The following is a 25,258-nucleotide window of genomic DNA, read 5'->3' as shown; positions in this document are numbered from 1 at the left end:
CCAGAGAAGAAGCCTAATGCAAAGAGAATCCCCCATCACCCTGACTCAGACCTGAATTTGCTGTCCCACATCCAAACCAGTCTCTGCCCCATAAGTAGGCTCCTTCGGGTGGTTCTTACCTCAATGAGTGACCCATCTGACTGTATGATGCGGATGACCATCACCATAGGGATGCAGATCATGGAGGAAAGGGCAAGAACCCAGCCCAGGCCGATTGCCCAGTCTGGGTATGTGTAGACCTTGTTGTAGGTCAGCGGTTTGTACTTGGCCAAAGAAAAGATAAAGCACCCCTGTGTGAAAAAGAAGGGAAAACAAAGGGAGGCTCAAAATATGCTGAAATAATGCTGAGCTCTAGTGTTATCGCTGGCCCTAAGGAAGCCAGACATTGAAAGGCAGAGCTGACAGACACAAAACATATCTTAAACCAGTGGAGCAAGCACACTTCCTCGGGCTTTTCAGGACTAAACAACCTGCTGGACATTGCAAAGAGCTTACTGGGATGTTCTCCCCAGCAAACAATATACACCAAGCTGAGCATCTGCTTCAGACTACGTCGATCTTTTCATTAAAAGGGCTTCATAGTCCCGTTCACTTAGCGCAGTGAGTGCTTTTTGGAGAGTGACTTATATGTGTCACGAAGGTAACATTTGCCCAGAAAAATACTCCCAGATTTAGTCTGCTATGTGTTGCACAGGCACAGCAGAGAGACGTCATATTAACAGCTAACATCAACCAAGGTCATGTCTTTGAAGGCTGTGTTCAAGCTTCTGAATGCAGCAGCCTTGCATTAAAGAGGAGTGGTGAGATGAAGGCTCAAAGCTGCCACACAGAAGACTTAAAACAGCAGGGTCAGTACTCACCACGCAGAGAACTGGTGTGATCACGATCCAGCTCCATTTCATCCAAGGACCAGGTCTGTATCCAATCATATCCTCAATGGCATCATAAATATTATCAGCGCCTGTAACGGACAGTAAAATATTTATCAGAATCCTGCATATAAAAATGGGGTAAGACAGTGGATTGTGCTAAGGATTAAGCAGAATCACATCCTGCCCAAGAAGGATGCTCATCTGAAGCCCTCTGAGACCAGATTAGAAACTGCCATCCACCGTCCACCACACACACTCCACTTGCCAAACTGTCTCTGTATGTGCCGGAGGGACCATCATGGGAAGGACACAACAGCAAAAGGAACGTCCAGTTTCTATGGAAATTTGATCCAAAATGAAGAATATTTTTGTTTTGTTTGGCTCTTTTTTTAAGGAGATGGAGTGAGGAATTAGGGAAATGACCAGTCACAAGTTGCAAACTTTCCTGATCCCTCCTAAGCTACTGCCACAAGCAGCAAATGGGGCTACTGTCAGACTTTGGCAATCTCTTGCAAATCTCAGACATCTCCTGGAAATAACAGACAGAGTGCACTTTCCACTGGCTTTCTTTTCATATTTTCTATTTGGTTGGCTTGACCCCCACAGACAGCTTTGAAAATAATTTGTTTTGAGAGACAAACACAAGTTTTCATGACTGGCCAATCTTTCAACTCTCATCTCTGAAAACACATGTAAATGCTTAATTGTGCCTTTCTTAATTACCAATGGAAAAAAAAAATCTTTTTTTGTGTGTGTGACAAACATTGAGGGCTGGCTTGATCCCAGATGCAAATTTGCCTCCAAAAGGGGACTGCAAATTTATATTTATGGTAAGAATCTGTTGCTGGGAAGAAGCTAGTGGAATGACTAACTACTAAGTGTTTGGCTAGCAAAATTGTCACTGACTCATCAAAAGGTACTGGATGAAAGGATTCACACTTACCATAAACCCAGGCTACAGCAATACATTCAAAGAATGCAACCCACAAAAGGCATACACCACTAGCTGCATAGTAGTCAAAGAGTTGAAAAACATACATGCCACCCTGTAAAAGAGATACATCACGGATTAGGATCCAGCAGGAAAAAACTCTGAGCACTCCAGCCCCAGCTCCAAATAAAATATGTTTGTGAACAGCGTATGCTGCTTGCCAGGTACTTGTTTATGCCAGGTAATATCAACTAACAGATCTTTATGACTGCTCTCTAACAAGCAGAAATGTCAAGCAACTAGGTAAGGCAAACACCTGGCATTACCTTCCCCAGAGAATATGGTTGTTTACTATAGAAAGCACTCTAAACGAGAAGACGATTAACCAAAATTAAGCCACTTAGTATAATCGACTGAAACAGTTAAGTCTTTCCTTCTTAAAAGTATTTTTAGGATGGGCATTTATAGAAATGAATGGTGTAAAGAAATAATAGGTCTTTAACATCAATGGCTCCAAAAAACTAAAAATGCAAGTCAGCTCATCAGGAGGGTTCTCATTTATGAACCTAATGGACTGTTTTTCATCAGAAAAGTCTGTCGTTTTACTGAATTGCTAGACCTATTGCTCTCACCACATAGAACTGTATATACCTGCACAAAATATGAGTTTGTTTAGGCATGGCTCTTACAGGTACTATTTTAACTCCCACACTTGTCCTCTTCCAGTTGTTTTTAAAATTGTCTTGAATTTTATTTTGGAGATAAATATCACAGCAGTGCAGCCACTAAAACATATAGTCTTGTTTACACTAGAATAAATCCAAGGCTATATAACTGATTCAGATCTGTGTAACTAAGATTAAAATCTCTTTCCCTGCATGCACTGGATAGGATTTTAATCTGCTTTACTGAAGGTTGCCATTGCGTTTCATCATTTGGAGCCAGATGTTAATATTCATACTGAAGTTGATTAGTACCTTAGATCGGATTGAAATTAATGAGATTTCAGTTCTCTACTCCTCACACTGAAAAGGGGGGAGCATTTAGCTCCCTTTCAAAGCACTTTCAGAACTAGGGATAAAAGAGGTAGTGGAGATCTAAACAGGTCTGATTTTTGGAGTGGCTGTTACTGTGCTGTCTGATTTGTAGTGTAAATTGATCTACACAATGACTAAAAATGAAGACCATTTCAGACAATCCATATAACTTACCTCAGTCACCATAGTTAGTCCCAGAAGATAGCTAAGGAAACATACTATAGCGATGAAGATTTCCCGTCGGTAACCCTTCCTTAGGAAGGATGGGTGCAGATCAACTAATGACGTGATCTGTCCTTCAACTTCAACAAACTAGAGAAACAAATGCAAACAAAGTGACTCAAAACATACCCACTACGCATAAATACCCAGAGGAAGGGAGAGCTCACTTGGCCAGGCCCTGCCTTTCCCCCAGCCAGGTTCTAAGCTTGCAGGCGTCACTCCCGTTCGCTTTTGGACCCTACCCAAGGCAAAAGCACCAAGTTCACTGAAAACATGAGGGTGTCAAGGAGAGCCAAGGCAGCCTCTGTGGAGCTGACCTTCACTTTCAGCAACTAAATTATCTTACGATCAGCTCTTTATCACAGGGTGTTTATGACGCAGCATTAGTCAAGACAAGATATCTTTTTCTATCCGGTATCTAGATTGCTCTTGAAGCGCCCAGAAGTCCCCTGTAATAACTATGTCCATTTGACTTGGAGCTGAAGTCCTGTTTAGGAATGACAATCCATTCTGCAAATAGGTCACCAGATTTTGTTGTCCTCTATCTTGTTACTGTGACTTCTGAAACTGGCATTTTTTTTTTTTTTTAATGCAATCATTTCCTTTGGTCTGATTTGATCTTAAACCGCTCTGGCATTCCAGAAACCTGCTTGACTGCACTCCGAAAACAACAAAAAAAAGAGGATTGGAAGAGAGAAATTAAGCTCTCCAATTAGTTTTAATCATTCTACGCAGTCGGAAGCTTTTTAAATTTACTAGACAGCTTCTAATTTGCCAAAGTACAGCGTTGCTGAACAACAGTTCTGGGCACTTTTATATTCATTTTGGAGAGATTTAAAGGAGCTCACTGCAGTTCAAAAATTAAGTCACAAAGAGCAATTTAGGACAAATGGAATATCAAAAATGTAAGACAAGTGCACAACAAATGGGTAAAAACCCATTTGCAGAGCTCTCTTCATATGGGAGAGGATTTAGACTAAACAAACATTTTGCCCCTGTCAGTGGAGTTTTAGTAATGCTAGTTACTTTCCATTTGAGTGCAGAAAGCTGCCTGTTGCCCCCCCCAAATCAAGCAATTGCAAACACGTGGTCACTGCATAAACCTTGGTCACATCTGCTTCCTTGCAAATGGACTATCTAGAAATGATTTACAGGGTCCTTTTGTGCTATTTATTCCAACATTCCTACAAGCAACCACTGGGAAAAATAGCCTAAATCCCTGAACTTTTCATTTTTTCCTTGCTCTCCAGTTAACTGCAGTGTGTGATTAGGATGGCCGGAGCCGTATTGGAGAGCCAGCAGGATGCCGAGTTGCTCAGGGTCTCTGAGAATTGATGACAGAGGCTACTTTTTTTTTTTCCCTCTACCAGGTAGTGAAGTTACCCTGGATGTACCCCTCAAATCTGTGCTTTTTGCACCTTCTAAATGACTTTGCTTTTATTTGGCACTTGGCAGCCATCAGTGCTTGCATTCCTACTTATTATTATTTACAGTGAGTGTTAATGAAGGTGGTCACCCAGTTGATTGCAGAAAGCACCCTATGGATTTCTGCAATCTGTCCCATGTTTCAAGCAATAACCCCCATCTCTCGTACCCAATGCACTCACCTGGCTATCCAGTCCAAGCAACAGAAGCATAATAAAGAAAAGGATTGCCCAAAAGGTGGGCAGCGGCATCATGGACACGGCTTTCGGGTAGGCGATGAAGGCCAGGCCTGGACCTAAAGGAGAAAGAGAAAATAGGGAAGGGGGAAGGGAAGGGGAGAGAACTAGTAAGTACCAGCTCTTTGGCAGAGGGAGGCACACTCAAATGCAGGAATGCCTGGTTCCGTTCAGATAAATCCAAACGCGGCTGGAAATACCAGAAGTGAAACAGTTTGGCTCTTTTATCTGAAAACGAAGCACGCATGACTACAGCAGAAACCACAGGCAACCCCCCGAGGCCACAGCTAACAGACGGCCAGTTTTAACATCTGTCTCAAACATGCCCGTAATGGGTCTGCTCCTAGGCCTGCCCCGCGCGGATGCAGCGCCAGAGCGGGGCGGGGGGGACGAGGACGGGGGGATCGCAGGGGAATGGCAGAATCCCATCGCTAGCCCCCATGAGCACGATGAAGATGATGATGATGAAGCTCTCTTGCATGCAGGGAAGGGGCTCTGCTCCAAAGGCAACCTGGGATGGGCACCTCCGTGGACGTGGCCACCTCCAAGCTCTGCGTGTGTTTTGTAGAGGGGTAGGGGGGAGACAGGCAGCCCCTCTGCAAACCCTGTGGTGAAGCAACGGGCTAGTCCTAGCACCTGGGCCTGGTCCCTGGCAAAGCGCCTCCACGCTCCGCACCTCCTGGGGCCGATACTCAAGGGAAAAACCAAATCTCTGCCCCCCGCGGACGCGGCTGCTGCGCCGCCGTGACCTGAGGTGGCACCAGTGCCACGGCCCGTGACAGGGGTCCACCCACGTGTGGTGACACCAGGGTGCCCCGGCCTGATGCACAAAACCCTCGGGCCCAACTGCCGGCACGAGGCCAGTTTCGGAGCAGGTAGCAGCTCCCAGCGGCTGCGCACGGAGCCCCCGGGGCTGCGGGACCAGGGACCCGGCCACCGCTCCCGGCAGCATCTTGCATAAAGAGCCCTCTCCAAACGGGCCACCATGTAAGCCTGGGAACATCTCTTTTCCTTTCTTTTCCTCTTTTTTTTTTGGTTAAAAAACCTTGAAAACTAGCACTTTCCATGCCTTTTAAGCAGATTTAGATAAAACTTTGTTTTCAATGAGGGAAGGAATTTTGCTTTCTTAATGTCTGCAGTGCGGGGCCTGAACTCTCCTCCTCTAACCTGTACGGAAAAAATCTCTAAAGCTGCTCTTCCTACCTCCCACTTTTCCTTTTCAACAAGAAAGATTAAAAAAGAGAAGTAAGAGGGAGAAATAAAAAAAGAAAAAACCTTTTTTTTCAAGCTAAAGAAAACTTTAAGTCACTGAAAATGCTTGAACAGAAATAAATACAAATTAGCCAAACAATTGAGCAACTACTTTTATTTAAAATGAGACTACGATTTTTATACGACAAACGATACCAAAATAAATTGGTGGGTGCCTAAAATTTGTGGGGATTTGGCCTCCCCACCCCGTCCCAATCTTTGCTGAGACAGATGTAAAACTGCTGCCCTCCATAAACCCCCGGAACTGCTGCATGCTTCACCCGGGGACGTGTCCTTCTGCTAAGGGCCCTGAGCTCTTGCTAGCTTTAATTTTCCTTTGAAACTAACAGTTGGAATATAATGGGAAAACAGAAACGTTTCTGGCAACGCCATGAGCGAACATAAGGAATTTAAAATGATACTTAATCTGGACTTGGTTGCTCAGAAAGATTTTTTTCTTCAAATCTGAAGCCCCATTAAAAGCTCTTAAAAGGATTCCTGAAAATGCTAAAAGTGCTTTTTTTTAAAAAAAAAAAAAAGACAGTGCTGATTAAAACCATCAGGAGGGACTGAACACGCTGCGAGGCGGTGGAAGGAGGTCGGTCCTCCCTGATGTTGCAGTCATCTCCTCACCCTTCCCTGACGTTTTGGTTGGGGACGTCTGTGACTCTGCATGACCCAAACCCACGTGCGCTCAGCACCGGGGGAGGCAGCGAGTGAAAATGCCCCGGGACCTGCTGGGAGGACTTGGACAACATTCCCTGTCATGGCAAAACATCCCTGGGGCTGCAGCCAGAGCAGCTGCGGGTTCAGGTATGAGTACCCTCTGGCCATCTGAGATGGTTGCAATTTCTGGCCATTGCCAACTAGGGCTGAATTTAAATCCTCAAATTGCAAATCCTGAAGGGATCAACAAGGAAATGTGCAAGGAGGCAAAAAACAAGTTCTGAAACTACACAGCGCCCTTGCTGCCCCAGGTATAAAATTGGGATTGTGTCAGTCCCCTTCGAAAAATGCTTTTTGAGCTGTTAATGAAAAAATGCTCTGTAAGCACCAAATTCATTTGTTAATTTGTATTTAAACATTACTTAACAGTGCAGGGTTACTAATAAATTATTTACTTTAAAAAATAATGCAGTATTACTGTGAAATTATTTAATTTACCAAATGCCAAGCAACAGGAATGCAGCTGCCTGCTTATCAGTGGATTTAATTAATCAGAATTAGAATAAATATTGACCAGAAAAAAACATCAGTGTGTAAATACTTAAAAACACTACCCTTGGAATCAATCCATCTACATATTAAAAAAGTGGGGCTATTTACAATTCATTCAGTAGGATTATTCCCTTGCTTCCTGTGCTCAAACAAAGCAATCAACCTCTGATCAAAATAATCATTATGGCCAAGAGACTAATTGCAATTGCAAGAGGTATGCCAATTTTAGCCACCCAAGAATCCAGCAGTGCCACCAGCGTCATTAGTTTTTCATTAGCCCTTGTAATGTGAGATATTTTTCATAAAGACTTCACTCCTGGAGTCATATGATTAGAAGACATATCATATTCATTCTGTTCTTTTTTAATTCTATTTTATTTTTTTTTTCAGAGAAAAGCTTACAAGTACTACGCAGGTGAATTATAACTGCTCAAAAAAATCAGAAAGAAATGCTGAAAGTGCTCTGCAGTGACATTCTATGAATTTGATTAGCTCTAAGCCTGTCTTGTGGCTGTTGAAGCCTGACCGGTTAGTTTTGAATTCCTGGGGTTGGAAATGCCCATCTACGCTGTCTGCTCACCCTTGAAAACACATTGCTACACCTGCCCTTATGGATAAGACAAGCACAGAAGAAAAATGTCATCTATAGTTTCTGAGATATATTTACACACATGCTGTGAGGATTTAACCTCCTTCAGCTGCATGTGCTGGATATCAAGGGCAAAAACACATTCTGCATCAGGAAAGACTATAATATATAGCCCACTTCAGAATGGACCTCTCACCACAATATCAACCTTACCCCAAAGCTACATAAAGGCAGGATTGCAACAGCCTTATTGCAAATGAAATGGTTCAGAACCCAAGAGAACTGGTTCTCCAGCTTCTCCTGCCTTTCAGTGAGACTTGGAAGCATGTGTCCCTTCAGGAGGCCAAGAATATTCCCTCTGTGAGCAAGTGAAACTGAAGCTACAAAAAAATCATAAATACTGGCTATTTGCATCTGAGTGAAAATAAAGGTAGTCTGACAAGAAGGATGGAATAAATTTCCTAATCAATGATGTTTCTGGGCCCTAGATAATGGTGCAGCTAACGCTAAACTCAACTGACAAGGATTAACCCCCTCTAGGAAGCATGCTAACTGCCCTGTTAATCAAGAAACAATAAACTAGATAGCCCCAGCTAACCATCATTGCTCTAGATGCAAGCCCAAATCAACAGGTGTGAATGTGCTTATTTTTCTGGAGATTATGGGAAATCTTGTTCTGTTTTTATTGCTTAGATGTTAGCTGATTGAGTCTGCAGAACTTTGCTCACACGCTAGGCGGCAGTGCCCACCACCACTGCCACCAATACCATCGTACCTGACTCTGCCACATCAGCAATGTTCACCCCTTGCTCTTGTGCCATGAAGCCCAGGACGGAAAAAATTGCGAAGCCAGACACAAAACTGGTACCACTGTTCAGGCATCCCAGCAGCAAACAGTCCCTAAGTCACACATATGTCATGGAGCAAGTTAATTAAAAAAAAATTAACCCATTGTCCCTACTTTATTTACATCATTTAGCTAAAACACTAAACCCCCTTGGATGGAAACTTGCCTATAGCAGTTGTATTTGTACTTGTTGTAGCTCCCCAGGGAAGTCATTGCTCCTAAGCAGATTGCATATGAGAAGAAGATTTGTGTCCCTGCATCTATCCAGACCTAAAGGGAAGATAAAGGATTGTTACTACAGGCATCACTGCAGTGCAACACCCACCACAAACACACAATTCAAACTATGCAATACCAACAAAATACTTGCTTCCACTGAGAATGATAGCTATAGGATCAGGAAGGAAGGGAAAGAAAACATCACATTTACAGATTTATCTTTTGTTGGACAGGATCAGGAAGGAAGGGAAAGAAAACATCACATTTACAGATTTGACTTTTATTGGAAAAGAAAATTATTAGCCTAAGAGCCCACAAGAACAGCATCTCTTCATTAGTCCCAGTATCCCCTCCCCAAAAATGTTCAGTATTTCTAGTGTCTTAATAATTCAACTGATCCTTCTTGTTGACACAACAATAAATGTATTCCAGTGCTCTAGGAGATGCAGTAAAATAGAATCAGCCTACACAGTCACTGAACTGACAATATGGAAAGCTTGAGAAACAGGGGTTTTGCTTTTTTTATTTTATTTTTTTTTACTTTCTTGTCATTTTTCTAACTATTGAAATGCAAGAAAAAAAAAGACATACAAACTGGGGAAAAAGCAACCAAAACACAGTGCTGATTATCTCATCTCAATCTCATGATTCTTTCAAATATACATATATATAAAAAAAACAGAAAGATATAGTATTAAACCATGAACCTCTACGTTCAGAAATACATAATAAGCCATCAAATTCATCCTTTCAGTCTATCTATTCACAACTTTTTTTCTGCGAATGTAAGTCTGCTAAAGCCAGTGGAAACCAGAAAGAACATCTGAGTAAGTGAGAACTGAGATTGTAGACCCGCATATACTCCCTTTCACTATCATTTTTCAGGACCCTGATGAATAGTATCTCCTTGGAGATGAAGCTTTTATTGGATTGTCCAAGACAGACTAAAAAACGCACTATGGGAGAGTGTCCTGCCAGCTCATGTGAATCTCTTCTACATTTATCAGCTGTCACTCTGGGCTTAGGGCTAAGGGCAGATCATAAAAATGATAGAGTCCCATAAAATTCCCATAAAAAGATGCATTCATAAAATATGTCTCATATAAAGAGGGTGTCTTCTATAAACAGGGTATGACTAGAGAATCAACCAAATTGCCACAATGTTTCTTTCAGTTATGCCTGCCCTACTTCAGTTAATTAGGAATAACTTTTTGTTTTAACCTAATACCCATTAGAAAGAAGTATATAAAAAAAAGACATTACTCTCGGGCAGACTAACATCTAGTTATCTTAAAAGATCTGTTCTTTACCCTTTTTTGTGTTGTATTGTTTTTCATTTCTCATGTGATCATTCGTTTCTGAAGCGATGCTGATATGTTGAAGTGTTACTTTGGAGTTTTATCTATTATTTATTTGGATCTTCATCTAATCAAAGCCTATATGGAAAAGGAAGCCTAGGTCCCACTAGCCAGTATGAAGCAAATCTTCCCTGCTGTGCTTCAGAAAGCATTTGTCTTCATCTTTGCATGGGTTTTCATTCTATGATTTCATTCCTTTTTTCCCCCAATCTGTTCCTTCTGAGCAATGGGAACTAAGTGACACTGATACTCACAGTTGTTGCTTGATGTTCCATCTGTGAAGCTCGCATTTCTCTCCTTTGAAACTAAAGACTATCCTCCTTAAAAAAATGTATATCTCCCTTACCTTACCAACAAGAAAGCTGAGATTCTATAACGGGACAGAGTCTACAGCCTCAGAGTCCTTTGACACAAAAAAAATACACACACACGCATACACACACACACGTACACATGGAAAGATGCATTAACACATATAACAGTGATCTTTTAAAGCAGATACTCTGGAAAATATGACCAAGCATTAAATTTCATGCTATATTTGCACCCCTAAAGATCACGGAAAAAATCTAGTGCCGTGACGTCATCCCCATGCTATCCATCTTGTTTCAGAAATCAGCCCGTTCCCCTTTCCTGGTTCGGTACCTGTGGATCAGCTAACCGTGAGATATCAGGATAAAGATAAAACTTGATGCCTTCTGCAGCTCCAGGCAGGGTCACCCCACGGATTAGCAGAACAAGGAGCATGAGGAATGGGAACGTGGCAGTGATGTACACAACCTGGCAATACAAAGAAACACTATGTTTAGTCTGTGCTGGTTGACGCTACAACTCCACAATCAGAAGAGATCTAATGACTGGAATTCAAAGTCCCCTCATACCTAAAAAGGACCCGACCTGAGTTTCTGCTTGTTGGGGGCTATTTTTAGTGTAATGCTCTCTCCCACTTGCAATTGTTCTCCTGGTTCCAAGCTCAGCCAACACAGCATGTTGCTTAGGGCCTGGAGATCAAGCAGTTTCATTAATCTCCCCTGACCTGCCCCGAGGAAGACGTTATGTCATTCAGACACAAAACACAGAGGGTTTTATACAACTCACAACTTCAAGGAGAAGTTCTGCCTTGGCCCTACCTGCTCTCCTCACATTACAAGCACACTTTGCCAATGAAGCTGGAGAGATTCCCGCACCAAGGCTGCCAGAAGCACTACCTCACTCTTCACCTGAACCTAAAACCTGTAGGGTGTCTCGCAAGCCATCTGCAAGGCCCTGCAAGCCTTCCCCAGGGAGCACGAGGCCCCCAGAGGTTCGGCTGTGCGGGGGATTTCCTCACCGGAGGGACTCCGGTTGTTTTTCTCCAGCTGCTAACCCCGCACCTGCAGTGAAGCCTCACAAACACCCTATCTATCAGCACCTCCATGGGACACTTCTGTTAGAGATGAAGGGAACCCTGTCCCTTCCCCTTGCCTTGAAGGCATCAAGCTCTTCAGGTTGGCAGCGGCCTCGACAGTGGTAATCTCCAGTCCATAATTTTATTCTTGCCTTTTATTCAGCAACATCATTACTGAAAACTAAGGTTCTATTCATCTACTTTTGAGAATATGTCTTAATTATCTTTAACCTCTATTCCCTCTGTCTGTGAATAACAGCCTACTTCTTTATCCTGCTTTCTTTTCGTTCAGTTGATGAAAGAGTCCTTTGCTTTAATCTCGAGCGTGGGGGTTAATTTAGCTTGGCTTTGGACAGTTCTATCTTTAGACCCATACTTTTTGACCTCTAACATTTTGTTGTCCTTGTTCATCAGAGCTTTTTCTCATTTTTTATATAATCGCTGTGTTACAGTCACGAATAACTACCGTGCAAGAAAGGGTTTTTTTACGGAGTCAGATGATCCCCTCAGGTAATTATAGTTCGCTGCCTTGAGTTAAAATATATTTTTGTTTTTCAGAATTTGTTTAACTACAGTAAAGCTCCCAGGATGCATCATTTTTCTTTTTAAGTGTGTCCTCTGAGAATAACCAGGAGGACTCAAAGCCTGCATTGCCATAATAATTCATGGAGCCAAACTGATTTCATAAAATGAAAAGAAAGCTTTTCATAAAAATCCTTTTCAATTCCCTTCCTGTGCTTTTTGTGTATTTGCCACTGACAAATAACACATATTACACATTTGTCCAGTTTCATCAAAAACTGAAGGATAAAAGGGAAAATTCTGTGCTTTCTAATCTTTTTGGTTTTTTTTTACATATAATTCCGGCCTATGAAAAATAAAAGTTTTCTTACAAGAAAGATATGCTTGCATGTATTCATAGTACCTGGGTAAATTCCACCTACAAAATAGACTTTTCGCTGCAGGCAAAAATTCCCCTGTAGCTCTGGAAGAGATTTTTGGATCAAGCACATTATCCAAAAAATAAGCACAACTCTTTTTTTCTTCATTATTTTGGGTTTATTTCCCCAATATACTACTACGAGATGTAAAAACTATGTCTCCTGTTGTTTTGGTTTTTTTTTCCTGCTCTCCAAAGAGTTATTAGCACGCTGGAAAGCAGGGCAGTGATATAAACAATGATCTACTAAAGTAAACTAGACTTCTCAAATAATTCAAGTCCTCCATTAGAGTTTACAGTTTACTTTTGTATGACCCCAAAGTTAATGGAGTCAACCAGAGACTTTCCAATGGTTTCACTGGGTTTTGGCTCCATCCCCTAATGATCCCAGATACCGTGGAAAGGAGGCTGTGAATTTCTGACTATCTACCTTGTCTAAGTACAATTTTGTCAGGTTTCTAAAAGATAAAAATCGTTAGATAAGTGATTCTAATTCATTTTGTCGCGTTCACAGGAGCCTGCAATAACATACCCTATGGAACCTGGGAAATCTCTTGGAATTACCTTAACTTTCTTTGTCAGGCAGACCCCATGCTCACAAAGTGTACTGCTGAAACAGGCATTTCCATTCTGCTGTGTGGGAGATTTAGTGTGTTCTCCTTCGCTATAAAACTTGTACAATCTCCTCAACGGGTCACATCAATCAGTAGTCACAGAGAATGCAAACATTTTTGTCAGTGTGTATACTTAAAGGTGTGGAAACTGTTCTCCGGGGCAAAAACCAGCAGGAATGCACAATAAAGCACCAGCCTGATTTTAATGAGGCTCCATGAGAAAACCACAAAAAAAAAAAGGCAGAAATGATAGTGAAAGAATTAATTTAGTGAACAGGAGAACTAATGAGATACGGTTTCCTATGGAGTTCTGTCTCCTGGTTGATTCCCCAAGATGCAGCAATGTATGACTGCGAAATGATGCCTTTTTGCCTTTTTTTTTTTTTTTTTTTTTTTGCAGCTGAGGCATTCACAGTTTCCCTTGTGAGCTCTCTGGGATGTAGTAAGGGTTCACCCTGTGGCCTTTTTTTTCAGCTGGGACACTAATAGGGTTGCTCGCTTTTACCTAGTTGACAAGAAATTTGTGGGAACTTAATATCCTGAGGTCTGTCTAACTCTGTCAAATTTTTCTGAAACATTGACTCAACAGAACTGAAAGTTAAGTCACACAAAAATGCAATGACTTCAAAGGCTTTGTCTTCTCACAAAACTAGGCCTAAGAACATTAGTATATCCAAGGGGGAGTAATACCATGCTTCATATTGCTAAGTGACTGGCCAAGATTTTCTGCAATTTGCTACTTGTACCGGCATAGTAGTAGTGGCAAAACCACTCAAATTCCTCTTTTATTCAGTGCAAAAATAAGCATTTTTCCAATGGCATTACCTAGTATTCATGACATCTGCTAACTCTTTTACTGCAATGATTATGGAAAGGGTAAAAGAGCACTTACTTTCCCAGTGGACTTGACTCCTTTCCAAATGCAGAAGAAACATATCACCCAGACAAGGAGGAGACACAGTGCTAGATCCCACTTGATAATACCGATATCTTCAATTCCCGAGGACAAGCTCAGTACATTGCGCCTAAATATTTGAAATGAAAGAAAGCAAGAGAGAGATGCAAGAGCTCAGTTAGTTCAGATTCTCATTAGGATCTCTGCAAGTATAACACTGCATTTATGAGAGCAGATGCACTGGTAGATCCCAGCCCTTTGAATGCTTCCTGACTAAGTTAGTGCTGCTTATTTGAGTAACATGAAGCTTCTCAAGACTGAGCCCCAGCTCTTCCCTCTTCTTCCTGCTACTGTACTCCACAGCATTTAATTTTAAGCTCTTCCTAGAAGTGGAAGATCACCTGCGTATGAGCTAAGCAAGCATGCTCAAAGCACTGTGACTACCATTCTTGCTCCCTTTGGTGATGCAAAACCAACATGCCCTGACATCCTTCCAGACCTGGTTCTGAAGCCACGTGGCAGCACTGCACACACCATCTCCAGCACAGATGTTGGGCACTAGCTTGTGCCTGTGCATTTCTCCTCCTTTTCAGCTCACTGTCATGGCTTATCGCAATGAGGAACGAGAAAAAGCAGGGTACGAAATCACACGGGGTGGTTTTGCAGTGCAAATTCTGCATTTGAGATGAGCTCTGTTGTTCTTCCGCCTTCTCTGATTCTTTGTAATCTTTTTCATGTGAAGAAGTGACTTTGTAATGTCCCTTCATTAATACATAAGAAGAGATTCCTATTGTAAGATAGGTCTTAGGGGGGCAAGACCCCCTGAACCGAAATGTGCCACCCCAAACTACATTAGCTTGCTACCTAACAGTTAGGCAATTTGCTGGCAAATACAAAAAAGATCAACAACTCTCCTTCACCTACAGGAATGGAGTGCAAAGCACGTATCGATAAATACTAGCTAATGAAATTGCCAATGGAAAATTTGTGATTAGTTTGGGGGAAAGAAATCCTGAAAGTGAATGGTCAAACCTTCACCCATCTGTTTTTTTTTTTGTCACTGGTTGCCAAATTTACTCCCATTACTTGAATGTCTGAACATGTTCTCACCCCAAATGCTTTACTCTGCTTGTGTGTTTTGTTATGGGGAAGAACTAATGGCACCGGAGAGAGCAAGTCTGCCCTAATCTGCACTGCTAGTCAATAGTTAGCAGAAATCCCTCACTAATGCACATTTGGCGTAAGGTTGCAGTCCTGGCTCACCTGAACCTAAATAAATCAGAGAACAACCCACTGTGCATACACAAAAGAAGAAAATACCTCTATAAGACAAACCTCAGCTGTAAACTTCTGGGTGTTCTTTAAAAATAAATAACAACTTTTCAATCTAAGGGGTAGTTCCTATAAACATGTAAAAGGTAACCCATAGAGCTTGCTCTCAGGAAGCAATGAATAATTCACTGCAGAAGTGTTTTAAGTAGGGAGACCCATTAATGCATTTACCTGAGACCTCTTCGATTTTTATTGGAGAACTAAAAGCATATGGTCACCTCACCTAGGGATGCACCCTACCCAGCTTTCTGAGAGGCACCCCAGTGGGTTGCTAGAAATGCTACTTCTCAATGCCAGGGCAGCAAGGGCATTAGGTGGTGTGTGGGCTTTCTCTGTTCCATGTTATCCCATCTCCCAAAAGCAAAACACCTTAAGGGACCTACTCGGACTTTCCAGCAGAGCCTCAGTGTTAAGATTATATTGCAAGATCTAAACTAATGTATTTTTGCAGCAGAACTGCTCTAACCGGATACTCAGAAAATTCAAGCCTAGGGGGAGCAGGAGCTGGGCTATAATAACAGCTTTTTGTTTTTGTTGCAAAACTCACTACTATACAGGTTCAATGAAGCTCTCTTAGCTAACTCCACATCTTTTCTGCATGAAGTTGTTATTAATTATAATTTATAGTAAACACACTGTCACTAGCTGTCACTCGCAGGTAAAGAATGGGACAACAGGTTGAGGCTGAGTTCGTGGTAAACAAGAATTTTTGAGCCTTGTTAATACACTAATGTGCTCTCCTAATGTGGAATATGAAAACGTAATAGGAGCTGCAACTGGCGCTAGAACATAAACAAAAATAAAATGAGGAGAGTTACACAATCCTTGAAGGATATTCCAGCTCATTAATCAAGTGAATGCAGACAGGCTCCTTCGTACCAGGAGAGGCGAAGCACGCTTCAGTGTTGACAAAAACTAATAACTAACGCGGAAGCCGTACGTACCAGGGGCTACGACAAGGGCCTGTGAAGTGATTTTTCTATGACAAGGGGCTGTAAAGTGATTTTTCTAACCCTCGGGTTCGCCCTCAAAGGCAGGAACAGCTGCCCCAGTTTGTGTTTAGTTTCTGTGTGGTTCCCTTCAGGATTACATGCCAGTAGCATGTGATGGTCTTTCTTGGGATTTGGACGAATGAAGGCTGCTGATTACCAAATATTTATAAACACTTGGCCAGCATCAGACAATAAGAGGTTTTGTTTAATCGTAATTACCCCATAACACTTATCCCTTATGTATTAATATGTGTGTAAGCCTTTAAGGTTTTGAACTTTAAATAAAATCTTGAGAAATAAAACCTGAAGCATGTGATGCCAAGAGGTAAGTCTCCTGATACAAAGCCAGATTTGCTTAACCCCCTTTATTGCTGCTCAAGCAAGCATGTGATTTGCACAGAACATTAGTTCAAATGAACTCAAATATCAGGCAGGACTATATGTGCAGCCAGGCTGGGAAGGACAGGCGTTATCCAGCATGAAGAGGTTAATGCTTCAAATGTGGTGAATTATATCTGTGCAGGGCTAGCTTTACAAAACAACACGGGTGAGGAGACTACATAAATCACGCACAATGAGAATGGCGTTGGGTTTCAGAAACCAAATACTCCCAAACCCCTGAATTAAATTGGAATTAATTGTGCCGCAGGGCAGATGGATATCTTTGGTTTAAGACTGTTTATTGACATGTCCTTTCATTGTCTAAGAAGGCAAAGTAGCTGAAAGTGGGTATCTTCCTGAGACTTTTGGATACATTAAGAATAGTAGCATGGCTAGGGAAAACTGAGAATACCAAAAGCTTCTGCCTTGTGAAATCTTGCTTTAATTACAACAGTGGTGCATGATCCCTGTTCTTACTTTAAGACACCAGCAGTTGTTTATGTAGAGAGAACAGTTATTTTTAATACTTCTGTAAGTGCCATGTGTTCTCAGGGCAGTTTGTTTTGTTAAGGAGAATTTACTCATGATGAAATGGTGATCTAAGGACTGTGCCTGTGGTAGTAGTAGTATGGAGCCAAACTTCTCCCTGGCGTAATTCCAGAGAAGAGTTTAGTTCATAATGTTTAAAACTGCTCTTTGAGGACAAAAGTTAAGGAAGCTGCAAAGGGCAAGGAGAGCTGGGCCCATGAGCATTAATCACTGAGGAACCTTTGCTCCAACAGTACTAAAAAACAGTGAGTGGACATGGGAAGGTGGAGGGAAGGGAACGGCACTGCCAGGACCAGGATTTCTTCTCCAGTCTTAGGCACCTTACTCTGCATATTAGGCTGTGTCTGAAGAGGATTTGTTCAGTTTGCAGAGAAATGTTGCGGTCAGAAACTAATTTTAATTTCCTCTGAAAGAAATCAAAAGCTCAACATCTGTAGTGCTCCCCTGGGGGGACATCATGCCCCAACCCACGGAAGGGCCGTTCCGCTATGAGACCCTCCACCATGTACCCACCATGCCCCTACCCACAGGTAGCTCTGGCATCCCCACAATGTCCCCGAGCCCCCGTTCATGGGTCTCACAGGATACAGAGGGCCACGTACCACACATTTCCCTGCTGCCCCTGCTGCAGCCCTCTGCTCGTTCTTGCTCCCATGCTGCTCCCCCGTCTCTCAGTGAGTTTCTCCATCGTTCACTTCCATCTCCACCTGCCCTACCTTCTACTACCCTCCCGCCTTGCTAAATCCCTGTTCCTTTCATCTTTCATAAGTCTTTTGCTGCAACTGTAACTCTGTAACAGAGCAACTGTACAGCAGCACTGCAGACCTGTGCTGCTTCTGGATGGCTTGAGGAGACCTCTGAGCATCCTACCAAGCCAACCACTGATTTGTATTCAATGACCTTGGTCCCACGGTCACTGTGGGAGAATCCAAAGAAAGGAAGAGTGTTAAACTTCCCTTTAAGTTCCCACCAAGTGTCCAACAATACTATTCAACAAATCTTTTTCAACTCCCTCCATATTTACAAGGGAGGAAAACACCTGGGAAAGGATCTGTCATTCTAGTGCTTGGGGCTCAGGGAAAATAATTGCTTGAAGAGCCTGTACTTTGTCAGTCACAGCAGTCATCAGTGCACTTCAAAAATCTAAGACCATTTCTGCATTTTGTATTTTGGCTCTTGTGTTACAAATTTTAGCACAATTTATAAGATTATTTTTTCTAAACCTAACTCAGGCCAAATATCTTCAGCATGAACTTCCTGCTGCGGCTACTGGCTGACATTTATTTTTTAAAATAGAGAAGTAGGTACAAGTTGATCAGGGAACCAACCTGGATTTTAACCATGCTGAAAAAGCCAAGCTGGGTTAGAATCAAATTCTACTCTTAACTGGGCCAAGAAAAAAAAATATATTTACTTCCTAAGCTATCTATAGCTACTTTGGATACAGGTTTCCTTAAAGGTATCTTCCTCCACTGCTATGTTTTGACACCTACATCAACACCTGGAGATTTGAGGTCATGCTTGTTCAGAAATCAAGTTACACAATACAGTTTAAAGCTTGAGCTATAACAGAGAAATGGGAATAAGATGCTTGGGCCTGATGAAATCCAGACATCTGGCAAAACAGAGAAAAATGATGTAACAAAAACGACCTGAGAAACTTACAATATGGGACAATATTCAACACCTCTGTCAGCTTTCTCTGAGAGGCCATTGCCTTGCATTTTGGTCAGCCTGATGAGAGATGTGCTATAGCTTCACAAACTGTTCTTAAAATGCTAATAGCTGGGGAAGAAAAGAAGTAGTGGCAACCATGGAGCTGGCAGTTTGTTTCCACTCTAAATCCCTACTACCAGGGCTTTTGTAGCAGACTTGTTCCTATTCTAATGCTTGATTTAGAGAATAAGCTTTTCTTCAAAAATGAAAAAGAAATCACTGTGAGCTCTTATAGCTCCCTCTTTTCTCCTGGCTGAATGCAGTTATACATTTAACACTTTCCTTCACTACTTCCAGGCTTATCAGTCTGTTTTAGTAATGGTAATAAATGGTAGGAAAAAAAAAAAAAAAAAAAAAGGAAAAAGGTCAAACAATTGACATCCAGAGCATTGTTTTTCCTATTTAAAATTCCCCATGGCTCCTCAGGAAAATCTCAGCCATGTGACAGGAGCATCCCAAAAGCACAACAAAACCAGGTGCACTTACTCCCAAAACTCAGTGACAGGAGAAGTGAAGTTAGTGGCATTCAGTGATATCCAGAGAGTTTTGTTCTTCCTGAGAGTGTCTTCCACACAGGTCGGCGTGTTCCACTTCTGGTGACAGTGCGCCCAGGGCAGGACGCTCTGGAACGACTGGAACAGGTAGTAGAGTCCCCAGGCCAGGATGACGATGTAGTACACGTTCAGAAGGGACACAATCACTATGGAAGCATAACCAATTCCTGTCGAAAGTGGGGGGGGGAAAAAAAAAAAAAAAGAAATATGCACCTACGTAACAGCCACTTGATAGGATGTCTTGTGATCTCAAATAGTTGGTGCTCTTCCCACTATTTCATGGACTTTGGTCCTGCTCTACCACTCGGTTGCTTGAAAGTGAACCCAGTTCAATAGGCCATATACCCAAAGCACAAACCTGCCACCACCTCTGACTAGTACTGGCACTTTGGGCTGAATTTCCAAGCTGCGGTTTGCTGAGATTGGAGGGGAGGTTTGCCCTCCAAGAGACATACCCAATCTCACCCAATCCAGGTATTTACATTTTTATTGGAGGGAAGTCAAGATATCACGCTTTGCTCATGTGAGAGCTGCTCCATCTCGCATGGTGGGGGGTCTAAATGGGCAATGCCATCCTTGCAGCCCCTCGTAGCTTCCTTCGAGGCAGCATGACTGTGCAGACTTAGACTGGCTTGGCTCAGCATAGTGCAAAACAGGCCAGCTCTCGCACGAGTTCAAAAGGAAAATTCCAGAGCTATCAACACGAAAGCTAGTTTCTGCCCCAATTTCACTTGTGCAAAAGAAGCATAATATTTGTAGCTGATACGGTTAATTAGATCAATGTTTAACTCTGCTATCAATATTTGACGATAAAAAAATGTTCCCTGTTTGTTTTTAAAAGCAGGGTCATGGGCTGATAAGGCCAAGTCCTACACAATTTAGGGAGCTGCTGGAATGCTGCTCCAGAGAAGGCTTTCACTGAATGCCAAAACTCTTCTTCTGAGTCTGATATCTCTAACCCATGCAGTCTAGCTCCATTAGCAGATTCAAACTATGTGTTAAGTCACAGGTAGCTGTTATTTTTTTAAAATACAGTGTGGAAGTACTCCAAGAAGTCCAATTTTCTGAAAACCTTTAAGTATCTAGAATGTGAACCTCCAAAAAGCTTATGAAGTTTGCCATTTAAAAATAGTGGAGGAAAAAAAAATGAGAGAGATTTCCTTTAAAAAATGAGAACTGTCTGTCAGAAGAGGAAGATGAGCCTATTAGTTTCCCTTCGACATCACTCTGATGGCTGTGGCAGCAGCTGGAATACCTGCCTCATATTTCAGTTTCAAATAGCATTCTACCATGAGTCTTTACCACCAGGGATTATATTTACGTTGCTGGAGCAAGTTCTATTTATTCCACACAGCTACATTTCAGTCAGGTTATATTGCTAGCCACATTATGAGAACAACAGTTTCTCTTTTCACGGATGCCTGGAAGATTGTTATTTAAACAAAGGACATTCTTTTTTTCCTCTTCCTCCTCAAAAAATAGTTTCATGGAAATAAAAGGAGAAAAGAAATTGAGCCAAAGCAGCACAATTGCATCAGTCTCAGGAAAGTGCTGAGTATTAGATGGGAGTGTGAGCCACTGACAAACCCTCATGTCTGCTGGAACGACATGAGGAAGGACAGATGTCCCCAGTGGTAATGGTGGCAGAGCTGGAGAGAAGTCAGTGCAAAGTTCCCTTTCTTCCCAAATGGGATTTTGCAAAAAAGAGTGCTCTCTGCTCAGTGCAAATATTCAAAATATTTCTGCCTAGGCTGTCAGCCTGGAGAGGGTATTCTACATACAAGATAGGCATCTTCAGTAATTTTGGTAACCTAGCTTTGATTTTTTCATTCTAGCTGACTTCCACAGTAGAGTTAATTTAATTCCAATGAGTAACAAGTGATTCTTCATTTGCTGGCAAAGGCCCTTTGGTAACAGGAAACAATCACAACTGCTTGCCAGGGTTTATTTAGTTATGATGAATGTCCCGTTCCCAAACCCTACCACAAACTGCTGCCCAGGTTTTGGCTGCATCAGCAGGATTATGTCAGTGATAAGCGTTTACAGGGCAGGAGTTTCATTTCCAGACCAGAATAATATTTTGAAGATTTTTCCACAGAAGGCCATGTAAAAGGCTCTGCCAGCCTTCCAAAACAGCCGTGGCTTCCCTGGCACCCTTGAACACAATGCACAATTGCCTTTTTAAAGAGTAATATGCAATTACTTTCCTGCTTATTGGCCCTTCTGCCCGTTAACAAGATGATAGCATCAAAATCGATACCTTACTTTGTCCTTCAGACTCTCAGACTTCCACCTTTCCAGGAACCAATATCATACTCTCAATTACTGCAGCAAACAGCTGAATTAATGGACGTGAGGGGAATAGCATTGCTGCGTCTGGGTTACAGAGATGTCTTTAAGCAATAAGGCACAACAAGATGTACTAACCAGTGAAAATAGGGCAGATCTTTTCCCAGCATGTAATTCCACCTTCGGAGGTATACTGTCCTAGCACCACCTCCAGGAAAAACACGGGAAGACCTCCCCCAAACAGGAAAATGAAATAAGGTATAAGAAATGCACCTGTAGAGAAAAACACGGTGGTACAAAATTGACATGAAGCATGTGGATGTATTCAAGATATGCTAAAATATATTAACAGGCATAGATAGACAAAGGGACATATCTTTACATGTGTATGCAATTATTTCTTGGGGGGGCGGGATTTTTGCTCATACTCAAGCTCTGCAAGGGGAACAGGTAGATAAAACTAGAAAGGAATTTCAGAAACTGGAAAGGATTTTCATACCTTTTTGAAAGTAGAAACCTGCAATATCAATGGAGTTAGACACACAACAATCTCACCTAACGAGGAATGCTCTTATTCTGAAATCCAACAGAAACAGTATTTGATATTTTGTTGTTACCATACAGTCGTGCCCTTAACTCGAGTTATTCTGGATTTGCAGTGCATGACTCGGACTACAGAGCTATATTAATGTATCTCACAGTTAAAACTAAGATTCAGCTGTAGCAGAAGCAAAACAGAACAAAAGGTTCAGTAAGAAAAGGTTCGGTAATATTCAAATTTTAAATTCCTGTTGTTTCTCCAAAATTGAGTCTTAACATAAACTATTAAGTAATAAAACAGTGTCTCCTAAATACTGTCAAAAAAAAAAAAAAAAGAAAGAAAGAAGAGAGAGAGAGAAAAAACAGATGTCTGATTATCAAGTTTTCTTACTGGACAAAGGCAGTCAGAAATAACCAGCATGAGAGGCAGGCGGACTGACTGAGTCGTGCCAAGGAAATAAGGCAGCACTTACCTCCGCCGTTTTTGTAGCAGAGATACGGGAAACGCCAGACATTGCCTAAACCAATAAATCCACCAGCCACGGACAGCAGAAAGTCAATCTTACTCGCCCACTTCTCCCGCTGGGGCGGCTTCCCTTCTGCCTCGTCCTCAGGCCGAGTGCCCGGGCTCTTGCCGGGGGAAGGTTTCAGGATGTCCTTGTGGAAATCTTTCAAGCACTGCAGCTTCTCCTTCGTTGCCATATTTCTGCTTTCTATATAGGGGGAAAAAAAAATCCCTGGGTTTACTAAGCAGTCTTTAGCAGTACAACTCCCCAGCGCTGGACTGTTTAGCCATACTCAACATACGTTGCCATTTGGCAAGCCAAGATATGAACATATAAGCCACCTATCCTGATCAAGATAGACAAACCTTCCCTGGACTTCCCTCCGAGCGCACGGCCAGGGCAGCGTAGGGGAGAGCAAGGATCTGGCCGCTGGGTGCAGCAAGAGGTGCTTAAGATCGTGTCCCGCATCAGCGACTGGTGTCACGGGGCCTCGACTCTGTAACAGGCTCTCTGCTACCCCGGCCAATGTCTCAGGCTGTTTCCATGCCCATAGCAAGGTGCAAATCACTGCATCTTGACTCCTTTGCCAAAGTTTAAGTGAAACACGTCAGAGCAGTAAATCTCACCTTTTTCTGATAAAACCCACTCCTCTGCTTCCCTATGAACCATCCCTGATTCATTTATTGCCCGCAATTTCCTTTCCCTGAAGTATTATAAAGCCTTCAGAAAACTATACACTCATAACTGCAAAGTCATTTGTCCTAATCAGCTTGCACAAACTGAAGGAATCTTTTCAGCTGATTCCATTTCCATAACTACATTGCTTTCCCTTGACATCAATAAAGGGACAAAAATAAACCCTTATATTCAATTATTGTCTTATACACCTCTATGCAGCTGCAGTTTCCAAGAACGATTGTTCCTTAGTTAATTAAAAATCCAGTGCCATGAGTCACCTGATGCAAAACCAAAAGCAAATTAAACCACACTTGTCTAGATAAATTTATAATGCACAAAAGTCACAGATTGCATAAAATAATAAGAAATTGAGTTACTCTATTTAACAAGTGTCCTTGTATCCAGAATTTCCTAATGGAAACAAATGAGGAACAACTTGTGTTTTTCACTGTTGACCAAAACTCAGGCATATAGAGCAAATCCATTCCCCACATTGTTGAAGTGATTGTAGCTGGATCTGACCAGTTATTTTCACATAGTGTTTTGATGCTGAAAGCATGCAAAATTTTCACCAGAACCAAACAAACCAGCAAGACCACAACCATTCCCTACTTGTATATGTTACAGTGTGTGCGTAGTCATAAAATAAAATCATGCTTCAGATTATCCCCCTTGATAGCTGCAAGCCTCCTACCTGCTTGCTGTGTTTTGATCTCTAACCTGATTTAGCTGTGGTGGTGACCTGAAACCCGAGTTGACATTAGCTCTGCAGGAAGTTTTTAATCCAAACATGCTTCTGAGATAGATACACATCACTGTATCGTAAATCTTTCCATCCACTGCGGAAAGATTCAGAAGGCTGAAATTTCGGCAAACTCCACGCTCGACCCCGTGACACGTTGCTGGCCTTTGCAAAGCAGCTATTGCAACAGCAGTTGCCTACCAGGCTATGATCTGAAAAGGGACTTTACTGTGCACAGCGCTCATCAGGATGACTTTCTGTTGTTTTTCTTTAAAAATGTCACTGCATGGAGGTGATATGAACAGCTGCAATACCTGGGAGTCAACAGCAGAGAGAGCTCCTACAAGGAGAAAGCTGGAGATAGGGTGGTGGAGCATCACTACCCGTTAGAGAGGTATGGGAGAAGGACAGGTATCCTCCTCTAAAACGTCTCCTGCTGGCTGCTATTAGAGATGGGGCAGGAGATAAACCAGTTTAGTGACTGAATAACCATGGCAAAGACAGATCTAAAACAGACCTTTGTTGCTTCAGAGAATTAATTCACAATAAGGAAATCAAGTTCCTAATAAGGTGCCTGGATATAGAGGGAGGTGCTTTGGAGAGGGATCTGCAGAAGCTTTAATCTGTTTAGGGTATTAGCATCTCACAGCAGGTCCTTCAAACGGGTACCACCCCTCATCGTCCCCTGGAATCATTTCTTGAGGGGGGAAAGAAAGGAAAAAAAATATATAAAAGAAAAGAAAAGCAGAGGGAATTTTTTCTCCCCCCCAACCTACAAGGTGACCAATGTCCTCATTGTATCAGCAACGTGGGATGTAAAAAATTTAATTTCAATTTCCTTGGCTATTTGTGCTACTTGTGTCCTTTATCTTGCAGGAGAGTGTCACACACGTCAGGCAACAGGCTATTCTGGGACAGGCATGGAGAGCATTCACCCT

General features: G+C 42.2%; 1 protein-coding gene across 6 annotated transcripts in view; it reads right to left on the bottom strand.

Moving 5' to 3' along the window:
• The window catches only part of SLC6A6 (solute carrier family 6 member 6), a 48,018-nt gene that overhangs the window by 1,884 nt on the left and 20,876 nt on the right, over nucleotides 1-25,258 (bottom strand). For all 6 annotated transcript variants that reach the window (XM_088528218.1, XM_010225513.2, XM_088528217.1 and 3 more), the window contains 12 exons: nucleotides 22,868-23,107; nucleotides 21,993-22,127; nucleotides 19,498-19,732; nucleotides 14,039-14,171; nucleotides 10,851-10,985; nucleotides 8,795-8,898; nucleotides 8,557-8,681; nucleotides 4,670-4,782; nucleotides 3,015-3,152; nucleotides 1,816-1,918; nucleotides 861-961; nucleotides 120-290 (listed from right to left, as the gene is read on the bottom strand). In XM_088528218.1, the coding sequence (XP_088384344.1) occupies nucleotides 120-290; nucleotides 861-961; nucleotides 1,816-1,918; nucleotides 3,015-3,152; nucleotides 4,670-4,782; nucleotides 8,557-8,681; nucleotides 8,795-8,898; nucleotides 10,851-10,985; nucleotides 14,039-14,171; nucleotides 19,498-19,732; nucleotides 21,993-22,127; nucleotides 22,868-23,107 (1,733 nt within the window). The remainder of the gene's footprint in view (nucleotides 1-119; nucleotides 291-860; nucleotides 962-1,815; nucleotides 1,919-3,014; nucleotides 3,153-4,669; nucleotides 4,783-8,556; nucleotides 8,682-8,794; nucleotides 8,899-10,850; nucleotides 10,986-14,038; nucleotides 14,172-19,497; nucleotides 19,733-21,992; nucleotides 22,128-22,867; nucleotides 23,108-25,258) is intronic.

The sequence above is a fragment of the Tinamus guttatus genome, unplaced genomic scaffold (genome assembly GCF_059628265.1).
Source record: "Tinamus guttatus ecotype Peru unplaced genomic scaffold, ASM5962826v1 Tinamus_guttatus_pri_ptg000307l, whole genome shotgun sequence".
In the NCBI taxonomy this organism is placed as follows: domain Eukaryota; kingdom Metazoa; phylum Chordata; class Aves; order Tinamiformes; family Tinamidae; genus Tinamus; species Tinamus guttatus.
The sequence above is the reverse complement of the archived record's forward strand: the minus strand, read 5'-3'. Positions and strand labels throughout refer to the sequence as shown.